Raw genomic sequence first — 18,118 nt, forward strand, 5'->3', positions numbered from 1 at the left:
ATAGTTCTTTTTTATTTCAAAAACAAAATTCTTAATAAATGGCATTCTTAAATGTTTTCGTATTTTTAGTAAGTTATACATATTTTAATTTATGTTAATACATTAACATAAATTATTAAAAAAAGTTTACAAATTTTAATTATGTAAAACATTTATTGAAATAATTTTACATATATTAAAATAAATTTAGATACTTTGAATATGTGAAAAGAAATTTTAAACGAGTTTACATATTTACTATCTAGGTTTGCATTTTTTTCAAATAGTTCTTTTTTATTTCAAAAAACTAAATTATTAATAAATGGCATTCTTAAATGTTTTCGTATTTTTAATAAGTTATACATATTTTAATTTATGTTAATACCAAAAATTAATACGAATTATTGTTAACATAAATTAATTTATGTTAACATTTTTTTCAAATACTTCAAAAAAATAAAGTAATACATTAAAGGAGCTTACAAATTAATACGAATTATTGTTAACATTTGTTTTTTTTTTTATTATCTACTTTTTATTATTTATTGTAAAGTTTGTTACAAATTTCATAGTACACCAACAACATCTTAATTATGTTACCAAGCAGGTTCACAAATTTTAAATGTGTAAAAGTAAAAATAATATGTTTGGAAAAACAATAATATGTTAATAATGTTACCTAACTTGTGTTTACATTCTCCTAAATATGTAACAATGACATAATTTGCTACTTATGAGAAACTACAATATTTATAACACATTTAATTGAAAATTCAAAAACATGTGGTGGTGGAAATTGGAAATTGGAAATTAGGATTACTTTCCGAAGCAAAAGGGGAAAAATTATGCAACTCCTATTGTAATATTTCTCTCCCCCTTGTTTAGCCGACTAGAGGTTTAGAGGTGGTGGTGTGGCCAAGAGGTGGTGATTAAGTGGTTGTGATGCTTATTGATGTCTTTCCTTCTCAACGACTCTGATTGACTCGTGATTTGGTGCGATGATTCACTAATTAAAACAACTATTTTTTTTGTATAATTCAAAGAAGATAAAGGTATAAAAGGAGTTTGTGAGAGAGTTTGGAAGTTTGTGAGTGGAAAATGGGATTTAATGAGAATGATGTACAGAAAAGAGTGAGAAAGCATTAAAATCTCATCCACAAACTTCCTTTCAATGAAAGATGAGAGAGAAACAACTTTTTCACATTTCAATCTTACCCTTAAATTGTACTTACACCCATTAGAATAATATTTATATATACTCTTATGGAATCTTTTAATCTCCATCATGGATTGGAAAGATCAACGACTACTAAAGAGTTTTAAAGGTTTTCAAAAGTGAATTGGGTTTTCATAATATCGATACCCTATATATATATATACGGGGGGCGTCCAAGGGCATTAAACCATAGCGGGGCGGGCTTCGATGCCCCGTTTTTTACGAGACGATGACGTGGTACTGATGTGACACGGTGGAGGGGATTCGATGCCCCCCACCATAGCATACAGCCTTATAGGCTTCTTAAGAGTGTGGGCCCAGGTCCGTCCTGCCACCCAGGTTTCGCCCCACTATGTGTTAGCCAGAGAGTTCTGCTCTTGTGGTGACACAATGACTATATATCAAGTGGTAGTTGATGGTATGGTTTCCCGGTGAAAAGCTTAAGTCAAACTCTGAATCCAGCATGGACCCGATTAAGATAGTATAGTTTGATCAAAGTTGGACGACAAAACTCTTTAAATTTGAGAAGTATAGTGGTCTGATGCAAAATTTCTAAAAGTAAAATAAAATAATTAGATTCAAATCAAAGTAAAATCTTGTTTCTCCACAATGTCTTTTTTTGTTTTATTTTTCATTCAATCCATTAAGAACATACGGCCATGGTAAAACTTCTTACGCGATATGATTTTATAGATGAATACCCAAGCCAAACTTCGAATCCAGTATGGACCCGGTTAAGACAATATGGTCTGACCTGAATGCAACAATAGGGCTCTTCAAATTTAAAGTTCGAGGGTTAAGAGCATTCCCAACCCGTCCCACATCTTCATCTCTATAATTACACTAAAAAATACTATATTTCTCTCTCATGTTTAATTAAATAATATTTTTTTATACCTTTATCATTACAGTTTTCTCTCTCTCTACCTTATAATTTACCAAAAAAAAATCACTACATTTTTTTCAAACTTACAAAAAATCACTACATTTTCTCTTTCCATCATATAATTTACACTCACAACCCCACTCTATAATTTACAAACTATTCTCACATAATTTTAAATAATGGGTTAGGAATGCTTAGATAGCCTAATTACATGAAAGTCGTATTTTAAAAAAAAAAAGAAAGAAAGAAAAAGGATCTAATGAAGTCTAATATGAAGTCTAATACTAGATGACAACGAAAACATAGCAAGATACGTTATTAATGAAGAAAAAAGACAAACCCCATCCGCATGTGTCAACCACCAATTCCCATTATCCAATTCCAATTCCAATTCCAATTCCAATTCCAACCACCACCACCACAATCATCAATCAAATACCCACCATTTGATTCAAATCTCTGCAACAAACCATTACATTACACAACCAACATCCTCCAATGGCCAACACACCATTCCTACTACAATTCAAGCTCAATTCAACTCTAATGCTTCACCACACCTTCAAATCCTCATACCCACATCACTATTCCCCCAAATTCAGACTCAATTGCTTCTTCACTAACCCTAATTTCAAACGCCAAAACCAAATTCAACTCGCCAAACTCCAACAACATCACAATCCCACATCAATTCATACTCAAAACCACCTCAATCAACTGATTTTGAAATCAATTAAGGGGTTTTTCAAGTTAATACAAAAACCCCTAATCACTGGGGTTTTGTTAGGGTTTTTGTTACTGTACGATCACCACCATGCCATGGCTGCTTCCGGCGGGCGGATGGGCGGGCGGTCGTTTTCGTCGGCTCCGTCGTCTTCCAGAAGCTATAGTACTCGAACCCGGGGGGCCGAGTTGTCGTTTTCGGCGCCATATTATGCTCCGGCGCCGTTTGGTGGTGGCGGGTTCTTTGTGGGGCCTGCGGTCGGAATGGGGTCGAGTTTTTTCTTTGTGATGATGGGGTTTGCCGCGTTTATTTTGGTGTCTGGGTTCTTGTCGGATCGGTCGGATGATGATGGGAGTGTGCTTACTGCTACTGAGAAAACAAGTGTTTTAAAGCTTCAGGTATTATTATGATGTTTCAAGTTTATGTGATTATTTAGGAGTCAAATAATTCATTATTAGGCTAATCTATTACTTTAGGTGGTGTTGCCGGTTACGTGTTAGAATAGACAATATATTGTTAGAAGCTATAGTGTTATCCTACAATATGGTTACCAAATGTTTCTCCAAATAAAGAATCCATGTTACTTTAAACCTGTTTATGTGATCCACTATATTAGGTAAGTATAAAACTATTAAATTTTTTGTTCCTATTATATATTTTTTTATTATTATTGCACCTTTTTTTTTGCGCCTAGGCGGCAAACGAGTCCTTTGCGCCTTGAGTGGACCTTGGTAGTATTTAAGTAATTCTTATGGCAATACCGCCTATCATTTTAAACCACAAACTTAGTTGAATAGTTTGATCTACTTGAATATATACCTACAACTACGTAGAGTTATGATGTGATATGGGTGATGGGCATGATTTGAATTTTAATCTTCTAAAGCATACAATCTAATGCCATTTTTGTTAACTAGTAATTATTCTTGTATTTCTAGGTTGGATTGTTGGGTATGGGTAGAACACTGCAAAGGGATCTCAATCGTATTGCTGAGGCAGCCGATACATCTACCCCAGAGGGCTTGAGCTTCGTATTACAAGGTAATGTTGTTATGGATTGGCATCACACGTATAACACAAATTTGGATGATGTGTCACAAATATTGCCTATCTGTTCTTCTTTTCTACTATGCTAAGTGAAAGGAAAAACCTTTTTCTAGTATATAGATCTCTGTTCAACACATAACCAATTTGAAGTAGAGAACTGCGAGAATCATATAACCACCCATACCAATTGCAAGTTTGCAACAGGTTACATAACCGCCTCTGATAGAAACTAAAAATCGAAAGCTTTAATTTCTGAAAATAAAACCCAATTCGAGATGGGGAATCTCCGACTACGATAATAATTTCAAATTCTGGCCTAACTAATTGATAAACCTAGTAACCTATAAATAAGCTACCACTACTAGTAACTGCAACTAAACCTTCCACTCAGCCACGTTTCTTGTTCTGCAAACTGCCATTTAACCCATGGGTTGGAACCTTCTTTTCTTTAGGGTAGGTTTGACCCACTGGAACTCCTAGGTACGTATCAGCCTCTTTTTCTCTCTCCCACTATATGTGGCAAGCACTGTGTAAAAGTGCTTATGTCGTTCTCTTGGCTCTCTACTTAAGTTTTAAATTTGGTTGTGTATTGAACGAGCCCCTTTATATACATGGTTCTATTTTAGCAATCAGTGATCAATTTTAATTTTAGTGTCTTTTACAACATCAACATGTATGTGTATGCATTAACACGCACACATGCAGATAATCTTCTGCTTGATATTTAAATTGATTTTGTTTTGGTTACAGAGACAACACTAGCTCTACTTCGGCATCCTGATTATTGCATCTCTGGTTATTCATCTGTAAGTGTTAGCCTTGCCCTTCAACATCTTGTTTCTGTTTGACATTTTGTCACAAAGTTAATTATAATATATCATACTAGACACTTAAATGTTTGGGGTAAAATGTTGAATATTTTGACACATTAATTATCAAAATGGAGGTCCATTAGACCTGATCAATATGTGGAGAAAACAATACTTTTACTGTTTTACACCAATTAAGTGACACAAGGGTGTCTGCATATTTGGGAAGCTGAATGTTTGTATTTTGGTTTTACTAATTTGGTGCAGGCGGAGGTAAAGAGGAGTGTAGAGGAAGGTGAGAAACGATTTAATCAACTCTCTATTGAAGAAAGAGGTAAATTTGATGAGGAGACTTTGGTCAATGTCAACAACATCAGAAAGCAAAGTGCAACAAGTCAAAGGTCAAATGGGTTCCGTAACGAGTACATTGTGGTGAGTACTTTGGTTATTATAATTATCATACACACGGTTCTTACTTGGAAAAATGGCTACTTTTGTGACTAGGTTTGTAAACGAACCGAACGAACAAGAACAAAGCATGTTCGTGTTCGTTCAACTTTAACCGAACAACGATCGAGCATGAACAATTAAACGAACGAGGTTTTCTTGTTTGTGTTCGTTCGTTATGAAAACGAACATGTTCGTGTTTGTTTATGTTCATTCGTTAATAGTACAAACGAACGGTTCACAGACGTAATTGAAAGAACATAACTGAACACAGATGAGCGAAAACCGAGCCAAAACAGTTAAAAGTAATGTGAAGAATAATGTGTTGGGTCTAAAAAGTTATTAAAACTAGACTACACTGTAATGATTAAAAAAATTAAATGAATGTATTAACGAATGAACGTAAACCAACAAAATTAATAAACGTAATATAGCGAACATAAACGAAGTTAGATGAACGAATGCAAACGAACATTCATGAGAATAAATGAATGAACCAGACATGCGTTCATGTTCGTTCGTTTAACCAAATGGACAAATTTTCTGGTCATATTCATTCGTTTATTAAAGAGACGAACTTCCTTCCGAACAGCTCACGAATTGTTCATTGAGCGTTCTCATTTACAGGCCTATATGTGGCACTCTTTTTAGTTATCAAATGTATTTTACGGTTTCCATATTTCTGTTGAGAGCCATATTATTTAACTCGTATACAATTCCTTGACTACATAAAATATTTCCTGGTTATTAGATTACGATCATTGTGGCGGCCGGAGGTGTACATAAACTGCCGCCCATCAACAATAGTGCACAATTAAAGGAAGCCTTGCAAAAACTGGCCTCTATCCCTTCAAGTAGAATTATGGTAAGATCTATATGCACTTTTTTCTAGCTCAGAAACAATAATAATTCTTTTATCTTTTATTGTTTACTAATATATGATCGTCTTACAGGCAGTCGAGGTGTTATGGACCCCACAAAACGAAAATGATACGCTTACAGAGCGAGAATTGCTTGAAGATTATTCGTTGTTGCGACCTCTATAGGTAAAGCTGTTGTGATACTTTGTACATAATGTGTAGGCGATGAATGATGCAGAAAATTGTATCCCCACACAAGCCAATGTGTGATATCAAATATGTCACTTTGAAATTATTATAACAATTTTGTGGTTGTATACTTGTATTTGTGTTTTGTATCAACAAGAAAGATATTTGAGCTTATGTGGCATGAATTTATATGGGCTTAGAGCATAGCATTATTGTTGTGGATTTTAACTCATGTTTCCTTCTATGCCATTTGAGCTTGTGTATTATGAATTTATAATTTTATAACTATTTCTATAAAATATATAAACGTTGGATACGAAACAAATTACTAGTGTTTATTATTTACTAAAGAAAAATCATACGTTAAGTAAACTATCTCCCATGGTCAATAACTCAATATGAATTCTCCCAACACTCACCTAAACTATCCTACATGTCAAAACAAGATCAGCATACCACTCCTCTTTGTCATCATTCAGCCAACCAAAATCCAACGTAGCCATTCCTTTTGTTCAAAATTTCAAACTTAAACAGTGTCCTCATCTGTCAACTCAGCATCATGCATCATTAATTCATTATTGAACATGGGTGCATGTAGAGATGTTCAAAACGGTTTGGGACTAGGAACCGGAACCGGTTCCTATATTCAAAACCACCTTTTAAACCGGTTCCAGGCTCGAACCGGTTAGGGAACCGAACCGGTTCTCCCACCCTCGGACCCCTAACCTATCTAACCGGTTCTTACCGGTTCCTAACCCGGTTCCTGTACTGTAACCGATCAAAAAACGGCTATTTTTGACCCCAACGGTCAAAAAACGGCCAAAAAAAACGGTTAGGAACCGGTTCCGGTTCGGTTCCGGTTCCTACCCGCCCCCACTCAGAAATGCAAGAACCGGTCACGGATCATCGGGTTGAATCAGATAGGGTCCGGTTCCTACAAAAAACGGGTAGGAACCGGTTCGGGTCCGGTTCGGTTCCAGGAACCGGTTTTGTTGATCATCTCTAGGTGCATGCTTATCATCTATCTTATAAGCATACATAACATATAAAAATCATCACACAACATACACCAATTATCAAACGCCCCCACCCCCCTCCTCCTCTCTCTCTCTCTCTCTCTCTCTCTCTCTCTCTCTCTCTCTCTTTTGTTGTGATCGGACCTAAACCACCACCATCCTCCCTCAAGGCTGAAACAACCCCACCGCAAACCACCACCCAAGGTCACCACTTTCCTTCACAAAAACACCAGCGAACCACCAACAACCGCCACCCTCCACTCGCAACTGGCGCACCATTCGATTAAAGCTTCAAAACTTACCCGAGACGGCCCGAAACGTTCATTGGTCTCTTCCCGGAAAGGGAACTCACCGAACCCGATACCGGTTTGCTGGAAGTTTGGGTATATATGGGTGTGAATGAATCTTTAAAAATGAAAGTGGTAAAACTTGTCCCACATCGATTTAGGAACGAAATGAAGAGTAGTTTATAAGGTACAACCTTTACTACTCATTTAAAGCTTTGTGATACATTTTACTACAATCTTTACCAACAACAACCACCACTCAGCAAGTCTTGCGAACAGGAATGCAGCTTTGAAAACCCGGGTCCACGTGAAGCAATTTTTTGCAGTTGTTTTTGAGAATTCATAACTGTTGGTCAATGATATTAATCATCATTATTCTCTTAATGCTTATTATTATTATTTTTGGTTTCATCTGCTGCACTAATGGTCATTATTCTATTTTATTACACTTTAATGGCTCAATATTCAGTTTGAAATTATGTTATGGTTTTGTGGCTATAAAACCAGATCATATGCTGCAGTTCTAGACACAACAAAATACACAACACTCTCAAATTCTTTGCAGCATTACATCGATTCTTTTCAGGCAAGTCGTCAAGTCCGGCAGCACACTGTGGCTGTTTTCGAACCGGTGTGCCCTGGGAACAGACCACGAATCTGTTTAAGGGAATTATGTTAAACACAAGCCCGATTCACCGTTAACGTCTATTGTTTCTATTTTATTGTTTCAGTTTCTAATACAGAATAAACAAAAAACTTAAACAAATTACTAATTGTTCCTGTGTATTCATTTCAGAATGGAATCCTAGCCCATAAGCACTGCCGTTTCAGCAATCGTCACTTCTGCTGTTGCTTTCACAACCGGTTGGTTGCACCATTGCCTAATGCAGTTACGTCTCATGCTGAGAAACCGAAAAAGTTCACCGGTTTGAATTTCAAACAGTGGCAACAAAATATGTTCTTTTATCTGGCCATGTTGAACCTAGCGAGCTTCTTGACTGAAATCGTTCCCTAAATTGATGAAGGGGAAATGGAGGCTCATTCAGTGAGCGCGGTTCAGGCTTGGAATCATTCGGATTTCTTGTGCCTGATTTATGTTTTGAATGGTATGGTGGATGCACTATACAATGTGTATTGCAAGGCCAAGACTGCCAAAGAATTATCGGAGTCTTTGGACCGCAAATACAAAACAGAAGATGCCGGTACTAAGAAGTTCGTGGTGGCTAAGTTCTTGGACTTTAAAATGATAGACTCAAAAACTATCATGAGCCAAGTCCAAGAGTTGCAATTTATTATTCATGATGTTCTTGCGGAAGGAATGTCACGCAGCGAGACATTCCAAGTTGCGGCTATGATTGAATAGCTACCACCAAGTTGGGTTGATTTCAAGAACTATCTCAAGCATAAGCGAAAGGAGATGACTATTGAAGATCTTGTCGTTCGTCTTCGTGTTGAAGAAGATAACAAAATTGCACTAAAAAGGATTGATGGTCCTGAATGGCAAAGGCCAATGTTGTTGAACATGGTTAATCTTCAAAGGATAATAAAAACAGTGGAAAGAAGAATCATGGGAAAGGCTCCAACCTTGGTCCTAAAGGGGGAGTTGGGAAGAAGAAGAAGAAAAAGTTCCAAGGAACTTGCTACAACTGTGGAAAGCAAGGCCATAGGGTCAATGAGTGTAGGCTTCCAAAGAAAGAAAATGCTCGACAAGTGAGCATGATTCGTGAGGTTGATAACCTTGTTGCTGTGGTCACGGACCTCTCGATTATGGTCACCGAAGTTAACTTGGTTGGGCAAAATAACAAGGATTAGTGGGTTGATACGGGAGCTACCCGTCATGTGTGCTTTGACAAGAGTCTCTTTAGCACTTTCAAAGAGGTGACAAATGGAGAAAAGGTTTTTATGGGAAACTCCACCACGACTGAAGTCAAAGGCGAGGGGAGTGTGGTTTTAAAGATAACTTCGGGAAAGGAACTCACTTTGTCCAATCTTTTGTGTGTTCCAGAAATTTGTAAGAACCTTGTGTCGGGGTGGTAGTTGAACAAGTTTGGTTTCAAAATGGTTATTGAGTCAGATAAGGTCGTGTTGACCAAAAATGGTTTGTATGTTGGTAAGGGTTATGCCCTCAATGGTATGTTCAAATTGAATGTAACCGGTTTTAATGGATTGAATGAGAACACTACTAGTTCTGCTTACTTGCTTGAGTCTTCTAATGTTTGGCATGGTAGACTAGGTCATGCTAATTTTAATTCCATTCGACGTATGATTAAACTTAATTGTATACCAAAATTCGATAACTCAAATAATAAATGTGAAGCTTGTGTCAAAGCAAAACAAACAAGATCATTATTCAAAAAGATTGAACGATTCACTGAACCCCTCGAGATGATCCACACTGATGTGTGTAATCTAAAAGCAATTCCTACTCGTGGTGGGAGTAAGTACTTCATCATGTTTATTGATATAGTACAAGGTATTGCTATGTGTACTTACTTAAGAGTAAGGATGATGCTAGTGATAAGTTTATCTTGTTCAAAGCCGTAGTTGAGAATCAACTAAATCGGAAAATCAAATGAGTAAGGAGTGACCGAGGAGGTGAATATGTTTCAACGTTTTTTGATTTGTGTGAAAGAGATTGAATCATACATGAACTCACGCCTCCTTACTCCCCTCAATCAAATGGAATAGCGGAATGCAAGAACCTTACTTTGAAAGAAATGATGAATGCCATGATGATAAGTTCTGGTATAAGCCAAGAAATGTGGGGGGAAGCAATCTTATCGGCAAATTATGTCTTAAACATGATACCCAATAAGAAGAAAGATGTAACTCCATATAAATTATGGACGGGAAATAAACCATCATATAAATACTTACGAGTATGGGGGTGCCTAGCCAAGGTAGTAGTGATACCACCGAAACGCATACTAATAGGACCCAAAACAGTCGATTGTGTATTTATAGGATACACTCGTCCAGGTGGTGCATTACGTTTTCTTGTGCATGATTCCAAGAACCTTGGAATAAACAATGGCACCATAATAGAATCAAAGGATTCATCATGGTTTGAACATGTGTTCCCATGCTTGGGTAAAGGAAAACAAAGTTGTTCTAGACCGGTTGAGGAAATTGTTCCAGAAAACGAGGGTGCAAGAGATGAACCTCGAGAACAATCTGAGATAGAGGAAGTTGAAATTAGAAAAGGTAAACTGCAAAGGATTGAAAAATCCTTTGGCCGTGACTTCCTTACCTACATGGTAGAAGAGGAACTTCAAATGTACCAACAAGCGGTAAGTTCCTTAGAAGGAACTCAGAGGAGGGAGGCCATCAAAGGTGAGATAGAATCTATCTTACAAAATCATACTTGAAACTAGTGGATCTTCCTCAAGGATGTAAACCACTAGAATATAAATGGATCTTCAAGAAGAAGATGAAACCAGATGGCACCATAGATAAGTACAAGGCAAGGTTGGTGATCAAAGGATATAAACAACAATAAGGTTTAGATTACTTTGATACATATTCATCAGTTACGCGAATAACCTCCATCAGGTTGGTGCTTGCCATTGCCGCCATTAGAAATTTGGAAGTTCACCAAATGGATGTGAAAACAACTTTCTTGAATGAAAATCTGGAGGAAGAGATTTACATGGAACAACCTAAAGGTTTCACAGCCATTGGGCAAGAACAGAAAGTTTGTAAACTTGTAAAATCCTTGTATGGATTGAAACAAGCTCCAAAACAGTGACATCAAAAGTTTGATCATGTCATGCTTGATGCCGGGTTTGAAATCAATGAATGTGACAAGTGTGTATATGTGAAGGACACATCAGATGGAAATGTTATTCTATATCTATACGTAGATGATATGCTCATTGCTGGAAGTGATGACAAAATCATAGCGTCCACAAAGAACATGCTAAAGGCACGATTTGACATGAAAGACATGGGTTTTGCGGATGTGATTTTGGGAGTTAAAATCACACGAACCCAAAGTGGACTTGTTTTAAGTCAAGCCCACTACGTGAACAAAATTCTTGAGAATTTAAATGCGAATGACTCTAATGTAGTTAGAACTCCCATTGACACAAGTCAACATCTAGCTAAGAATAGAGGTGAACCCGTTAACCAGTTGGAATACTTAAGAATTATCGGCAGCTTGATGTATCTTATGACTTGTACTAGACCAGACTTAGCATATGATGTGAGTAAGCTAAGTAGATACACGAGCAACCCAAGTCCAATTCATTGGAACTGTGTGATTCGGTTGCTTCGGTACCTAAGATACACTCGGGAATACGGGTTACATTATAACAGATATCCAGCAGTTATCGAAGGACACTATGATGCAAATTGGATATCTGAGATGATTCCATAGCAACAAGTGGGTATGTATTCACACTTGGAGGTGCTGCTATATCGTGGAAATCGTCTAAGCAAATGGTTATAGCTAGATGCGCGATGGAATCAGAATTCATCGCCCTAGATAAAGCGGGCGAAGAGGCCATATGGCTACGTCAATTTGTTGAGGATATACCAAGATGGCCTAAGCCGGCATCGACCATTTGTATACACTGTGATAGCCAATCTTCAATTGCCAGAGCTCATAGCACAATGTATAATGGTAAGAACAGACATATTAGACGTAGACATAATACGATACGACAACTAATCTCTACAGGAATTATCACTATTGACTACGTGAAGTCAAAGGATAATATTGCGGATCCGTTAACAAAAGGCCTAAGTAGAGAGTTAGTTCAGAAGTCGTTGGGAATGGGACTAAAGTCCTTGAAAAATTAAAAGTTCATACGAAGGAAACCTAACTCAACAGACTGGAGCTCCCAAGAATTGAGTTCAATAGGAAAACCTAATTGTAAGAAATAATGAGGTCATTGTTACCGGGGGGGGATAACCCTATGTATTTAAAAAGGTAGTTTACTACATGGTTGGTAAATTTCCTAGTCCATTCCTAAAAGTGACAATTGTGAGGCTAAGCCTATGGCTTTTAATGATTCGACTAAGGTAACCACACATGGTGAATCACCTATGTGAGAGAGAAATGGCGTCAGTTCGAAGGGTATTGTTGGGGCACAATAGTTAATGGCTCTCGCAGAACCAGGCACATGTTCATGACCATAACGAACATAACTATGAGGACTTGAGTTTGTCAGGGAGAATCTTGTGTGAAGTGTATTGTCGTCTACACATATGACAGATGAGTTCAAAGACATCGCTGTCTACTCAGAGTCAGTGGGCTAAGTGTGCTTCATAAGCAAAGGTTCAAAGAGTAACACCTACCTATTGTATGCAAGATTTAACTGGTGAAATCTAATCGGAATAATGTTGTTTCGACCTACATTCATGTGGGGGATTGTTGGAAGTTTGGGTATATCTGTGTGTGAATGAATGTCTTTAAAATGAAAGCGGTAAAACTTGTCCCACATCGGTTTGGGAACAAAATGAAGATTGGTTTATAAGGTACAACCTTTACTACTCATTTGAAGCTTTTTGATGTGTTTTACTACAAGTCCTACCCGCGCGCGCGCCAGGGGGGGGAGTGGGTGCAAAATTGGGTTTTTGGACTAAAATCCTTCAAATCATGCATGCCCGCACGTACCGCGGACACGAATGCAGCTCCGAAAACCCAGGCCCGAGTGAGGCAACTTTTTTTCATTTGTTTTTGAGAATTCATAACTGTTGGTCAATAATATTAATGATCATTATTCTCTTAATGATTATTATTATTATTTTCGGTTTCTTCTGCTGCACTAATGGCTATTATTCTATTTTATTAAACTTTAATGGCTCATTATTCAGTTTGAAATTATGTTATGGTTTGTGGCTATAAAGCCAGACCATATGCTGTAGTTCTAGACACACCAAAATACACAACACTCTCAAATTCTTTGCAGCATTACATCGATTTCTTTTCAGGCAAGTCGTTAAGTCCGGCAGCACACTGCGGCTTTTTTCGAACCAGCGTACCCTGGGAACAGACCGCGAATCTGTTTAAGGGAATTGTGTATAACACAAGCCTGGTTCACCGTTAATGTCTATTGTTTCTATTTTATTGTTTCAGGTTCTAATACAGGATAAACAACACGGTTTTCAACTTAAAACAAGAATTTGGAACGTTTAGATTGTCGAACCATCACAAAGTGGATCCAAACTCAAGTGAACGCGTCTATCCTAACTAAGCATCCCATGTCTTAAATCTCATTTTCATACAAGATATAAATTGTTTATGCTTAAATAAGTCACCCAAGTAGTAGATCAAAAGAAACTGCATGTCAGATGAACTAACTCCATTATTAAACTTGTTTTACGCAAAATATAACAATAAATATGTAGATTAAGTGAAACAATGACAAAAACGTAACTTTGTTGGGGTGTACATAAATAAATGGTTACTTCATGTTTAAAAAAAAGAAAGAAAAACATAAACATACCATGAGTGTAATAAGAAATAAGTAACATAGCTTAAAAATGATTTTGGACAGAAACATATGGACTTTAAATTTAAACATGGACTAATGTACACACTCTAAAACACTAATGACTTGATAATATTATTAAATATAAGTAAAATGTTAGGATTAGTGAAGGCCTTTGGGCCAGGTTCGTTGGTTGACGATTAGAAAAAAGGGGGGCGGCCCATTTAATTATGGAGGATGGCCCATTAGAGTTTTCTTGGTCCCTACTCTATTAAACCTAATTGTTATCTATATATACCTAGTCATGTGTTGTAGTCTTTTGTACTGTGCTTAATAAAATACCCTAGTTACAGCCCGTGGGCGTAGGTCGCCTTGACCGAACCACGTAAAATCTCGTGTCTCTTATTTATTACTTTCATTTGTGCGTGTGTGTTTGTGTTTCCGCTGCTTACCGACTCTGTTTAATACCTTACAAGTGGTATCAGAGCCGTAGGTTTATTGAACACACGGGGTGCACTAAGACGAGAACATATTTATCTTCAGTTCGTATCTGTTCGTAAAAACTCTTAGGAAGATTTGGCGTCCGATTTGAGGTAGATTTGTGGAGGCAATATTTTCTTGTAGTTTTGTGTGTCCAAAAAGGAAGTAATAAAAAATATTATTTTGGGTTTTGTCTGATTCAAGAAAAGGAAATAATATATTTCTTTGAGTGGTATTAACTAAAAAAGGAATTACTATATTATTTTTCTTGAGTTCTTACCATTGGAGATCAAAAGCATATTTGTTTATTATTTGGAGGTCACGTAAATCAAAGGAAAGAAAAAAAAGCCATATAAAACAATTAGGTTTTATTTGTTTTGGTGTAGCTTGACGTAAACAGAGAGAGAAAAATTCTTTTTTGTCCTCAAGCGCTTAGGGTTCGACAAACCTTGGGAGTCGCTGTTCGTTTTTTTTGTCACCGGATTTTAGTCGTCGTTGTTAACAAGATACCGCGTGTTAGGTCGTGGTTTACAACTACTAATCAAAGAGGAAGCAGTGCCGGTTGCTTCTTGTTGTCGGACTAGAATCGAAGGTTGGGTATTCAAGATTCGGTTTGTTATTCGGGTTTACTTTGATTGTGTGGTTCGGGTATTTGTTGACGGGAGTTTCGGGTTACAAGAAAGGTTTGGGGTTTCGGGTTAGAGTTTTGTTTATTTTTTTCTCTGTTTTCTCGTTTGCGATGTCTGAAGAAGGGAAGGTTCGAATCGACAAGTTTAACGGGACTGATTTTGTATGGTGGAAGATGCAAATAGAGGCGTTACTTGGTGAACATGATTTGGATATGGTATTGGAGGAAAAGCTGGATAATATGGATAAAGCCGAAAAAGCAATTTGGAACTCAAAGGACAAGAAGGCTAGAGGTAAAATTACATTGGCTTTGACGAGGAGCGTTTCTTTTAATATCATGAAAGAAACCACGGCTCATGGTATGATGACAGCTCTGTCAAATATATATGAAAAACCGTCTACGGCCAATACTGATGAGGGAATTGTTTATGACAAGGATGCACGAGGGAAGTTCAGTCACGGGTCACATTAATGATTTCAACTCGATTATGTCCAGGTTAGCTTCTGTGGGCAAGAAGTTGGATAATGAGAATCAAGCTATTATATTGTTATCTTCTTTGCTTGAGAGTTAGTCTGGAACTGTAATGGCCATTACTAGTTCTGCAGGGGGCTGATGGTTTGACATTTGAGGGGGTCCGAGACACTGTGTTTGGTGAAGACGTTCGCTGGAAAAGCATGAGTGGCTGATCATCTTTTGATATGTTTTATGCAGACAGGGGAAGGGAAAATAACATGAGTCGTGGGAGGAGTTCGTCTAGAACTCGGAAAACTATGAAGTGCTGGAGGTGTAATGAAGTTGGACATGTTAAGAGTGAGTGTCCAAACAGATTACATGGAAAGACTGCTGAGGTAAACACTGCTGAACAGGTTAATGAAGGCGTCAGTGATGACGAGGCATTATTTTGTAGTGTTTATAGCATGGTGGACTCTTGGGTCATGGATTCCGGATCTTCGTTTCACGCTACGCACAGCGGGGAAACGATGGTGAATCTGAAGGTTGGTAACTTTGGGAAGGTACGCATTGCTAATGGTGATGTTCTTAATGTTACGGGCATGGGGGACGTTAATTTAGTAACTCCATTGGGAACCGTTTGGAACTTGAAGAATGTTAGGGTTATTCCATCATTGAAGAGAAGGCTTATCTCTGTTAGTCAGCTGGATGAACTAGGCATGGAAGTAAAGTTTGGTGGAGATAAATGGAAGGTAACTAAAGGTAGTCTGGTTATTGCTCGTGGAAACAGGTGTGGTTCATTATACATGGTGGAAGTGCCTATTGAGGGAAGTATGACCGTCCTTCAAAACAAAGTCGGGTTCGCTGAGTCGAAGGGGCAAAATAAGGTTCAATTTGCAAGAGTGGAGCCTTGTGCCAAGGTGATTCAAGCTGAGCGGGGTCGGAGGTCTAAAACAGGTAAGGGGTTTGGTGACAGTGGGAGCACTGGTTGTGTTCCGGGAACAGTTACAAAACAACATTGGGTTTTGAAGGCTGTTATTCCGATTGATAAAATCTCTCCTAGGGAACTCTTGCTGAAAGAGGAGAGTGGTAATGGTTCTCGGGTTATCTCTGGAACTGGTGGATTGTGCGTATCAGTTGAGATAGAGGACGAATCAGTTTTGGGTGATGAGTTGGAGCTCGATGAAGCTTCAACTGGCCTTTCTGGTACTTGATGTTGAGGGGGTTGCTGCAACTAGGGGGTAAGTCTTAGCTTGTTTATGGGAACTGAAAGCTTGGAAGACTTGGTAATAAAGATTACTGATATTACTGACGACTGGGTTGCTTTGTACTTGAATGGTGGGCTGGAGTTTATTGCAAGGCCTTCAAGTGGGAGATTGTTAGGATTAGTGAAGGCCTTTGGGCCGGGTTCGTTGGTTGACGATTAGAAGACAAAAGGGGGCGGCCAATTTAATTATGGAGGATGGCCCGCTGGAGTTTTCTTGGTCCATACTCTATTTAACCTAATTGTTATCTATATATACCTAGTCATGTATTGTAGTCTTTTGTATCGTGCTTAATAAAATACCTTAGTTGCAGCCCGTGGACGTAGGCCGCCTTGACCGAACCACGTAAAATCTCGTGTCTCTTATTTATTACTTTCGTTTGTGCGTGTGTGTTTGTGTTTCCGCTGCTTACCGACTCTATTTAATACCTAATATAAAATGTGTTCATGAGAAGCATAAGAAATTATACAACAAGTTCATCTAAGGATTATTTAATGATGGTGTAAAACTTGGGTTTATAAACATATATTTTGAAAAATACTAGTGGAAGTGCCCGCGCGTTGCGGCGGGGACGTAACGAAGATTCGATTGATACAGGTTCGATTAGTTATGGCTCCGGAATTTTCTATAGCAAAAGTTATATTCCTTATAGTTTACTACACAAGAAATAAAAGCGCTTCGTGGCAGGTATGAAATGCGGCCACATTACTGTTGGTTATAGGAATTTAAGTGCTACATAATCCATCAGTGATGTATGTTATGGTCGTGAGGGTAAGGAAATGGTTCTCCTATTCAACAAAACTACCAACTCAACAAACCAGTAGTGACATCTGAAAACAACCTAAAACTACTCAATTTAAAGGGGTGATTTATCCACTCAACCCAAATACTCACTCAACATTTATTTTTTAATTTTCTTCTAAACTATATAAATTATTTAAATAAGAAAAGTGATGCCTCGGATGGTTCGGTTGACTTTAAAGTGATGCCTCGGGCTCGGTTGGCTTTAAAGTGGCCTCGGGTAGGTATGTAAGTTAATTATCTCCCAAGCTAAACAACTTAACGGAAATATAAATTTTATGTTTTTTCTATGTAACACTCCTTTTAAACTTTACTGCAATCAATAGTAGTGTCTGTACACTTGTTCCTTCCCTCCCTTTTCAGTCCGAAATGCCAGGAAGGCCACAAAACATGTAAATATAGTAAACAAATATTCCAATCTAATATTACAAAAGTATAATATAATGAAGATAAACAAACAATAGGTACACCAATAGTCTTGGATAATTCAATTCTCTTACGAATCTGAAAATTTTCAATATTACCCTTTTAATCTTCCAATGGTTTTGTGAGTTTCCAGTTATACCCCACTGTAGCAGCAGTACTGTCTCTTTTATT

General features: G+C 37.6%; 1 protein-coding gene across 1 annotated transcript; it reads left to right on the plus strand.

Moving 5' to 3' along the window:
- Window positions 1-2,588: 2,588 nt before the first annotated feature.
- On the plus strand, window positions 2,589-6,220 carry LOC143563932 (FLUCTUATING-LIGHT-ACCLIMATION protein 1, chloroplastic-like). The gene is made up of 6 exons (XM_077051354.1): window positions 2,589-3,203; window positions 3,744-3,846; window positions 4,603-4,658; window positions 4,929-5,093; window positions 5,860-5,973; window positions 6,062-6,220. Exons 1-6 carry the CDS (start codon window positions 2,628-2,630, stop codon window positions 6,152-6,154), a joined length of 1,107 nt encoding a protein of 368 aa, XP_076907469.1. The 5' UTR covers window positions 2,589-2,627; the 3' UTR covers window positions 6,155-6,220.
- The last annotated feature ends 11,898 nt before the right edge of the window (window positions 6,221-18,118 follow it).

This window comes from Bidens hawaiensis, unplaced genomic scaffold, assembly GCF_021521415.1.
Source record: "Bidens hawaiensis isolate Kalapana, Puna unplaced genomic scaffold, B.hawaiensis_p1.1 tig00021656_1, whole genome shotgun sequence".
Taxonomy (NCBI): Eukaryota; Viridiplantae; Streptophyta; class Magnoliopsida; order Asterales; family Asteraceae; genus Bidens; species Bidens hawaiensis.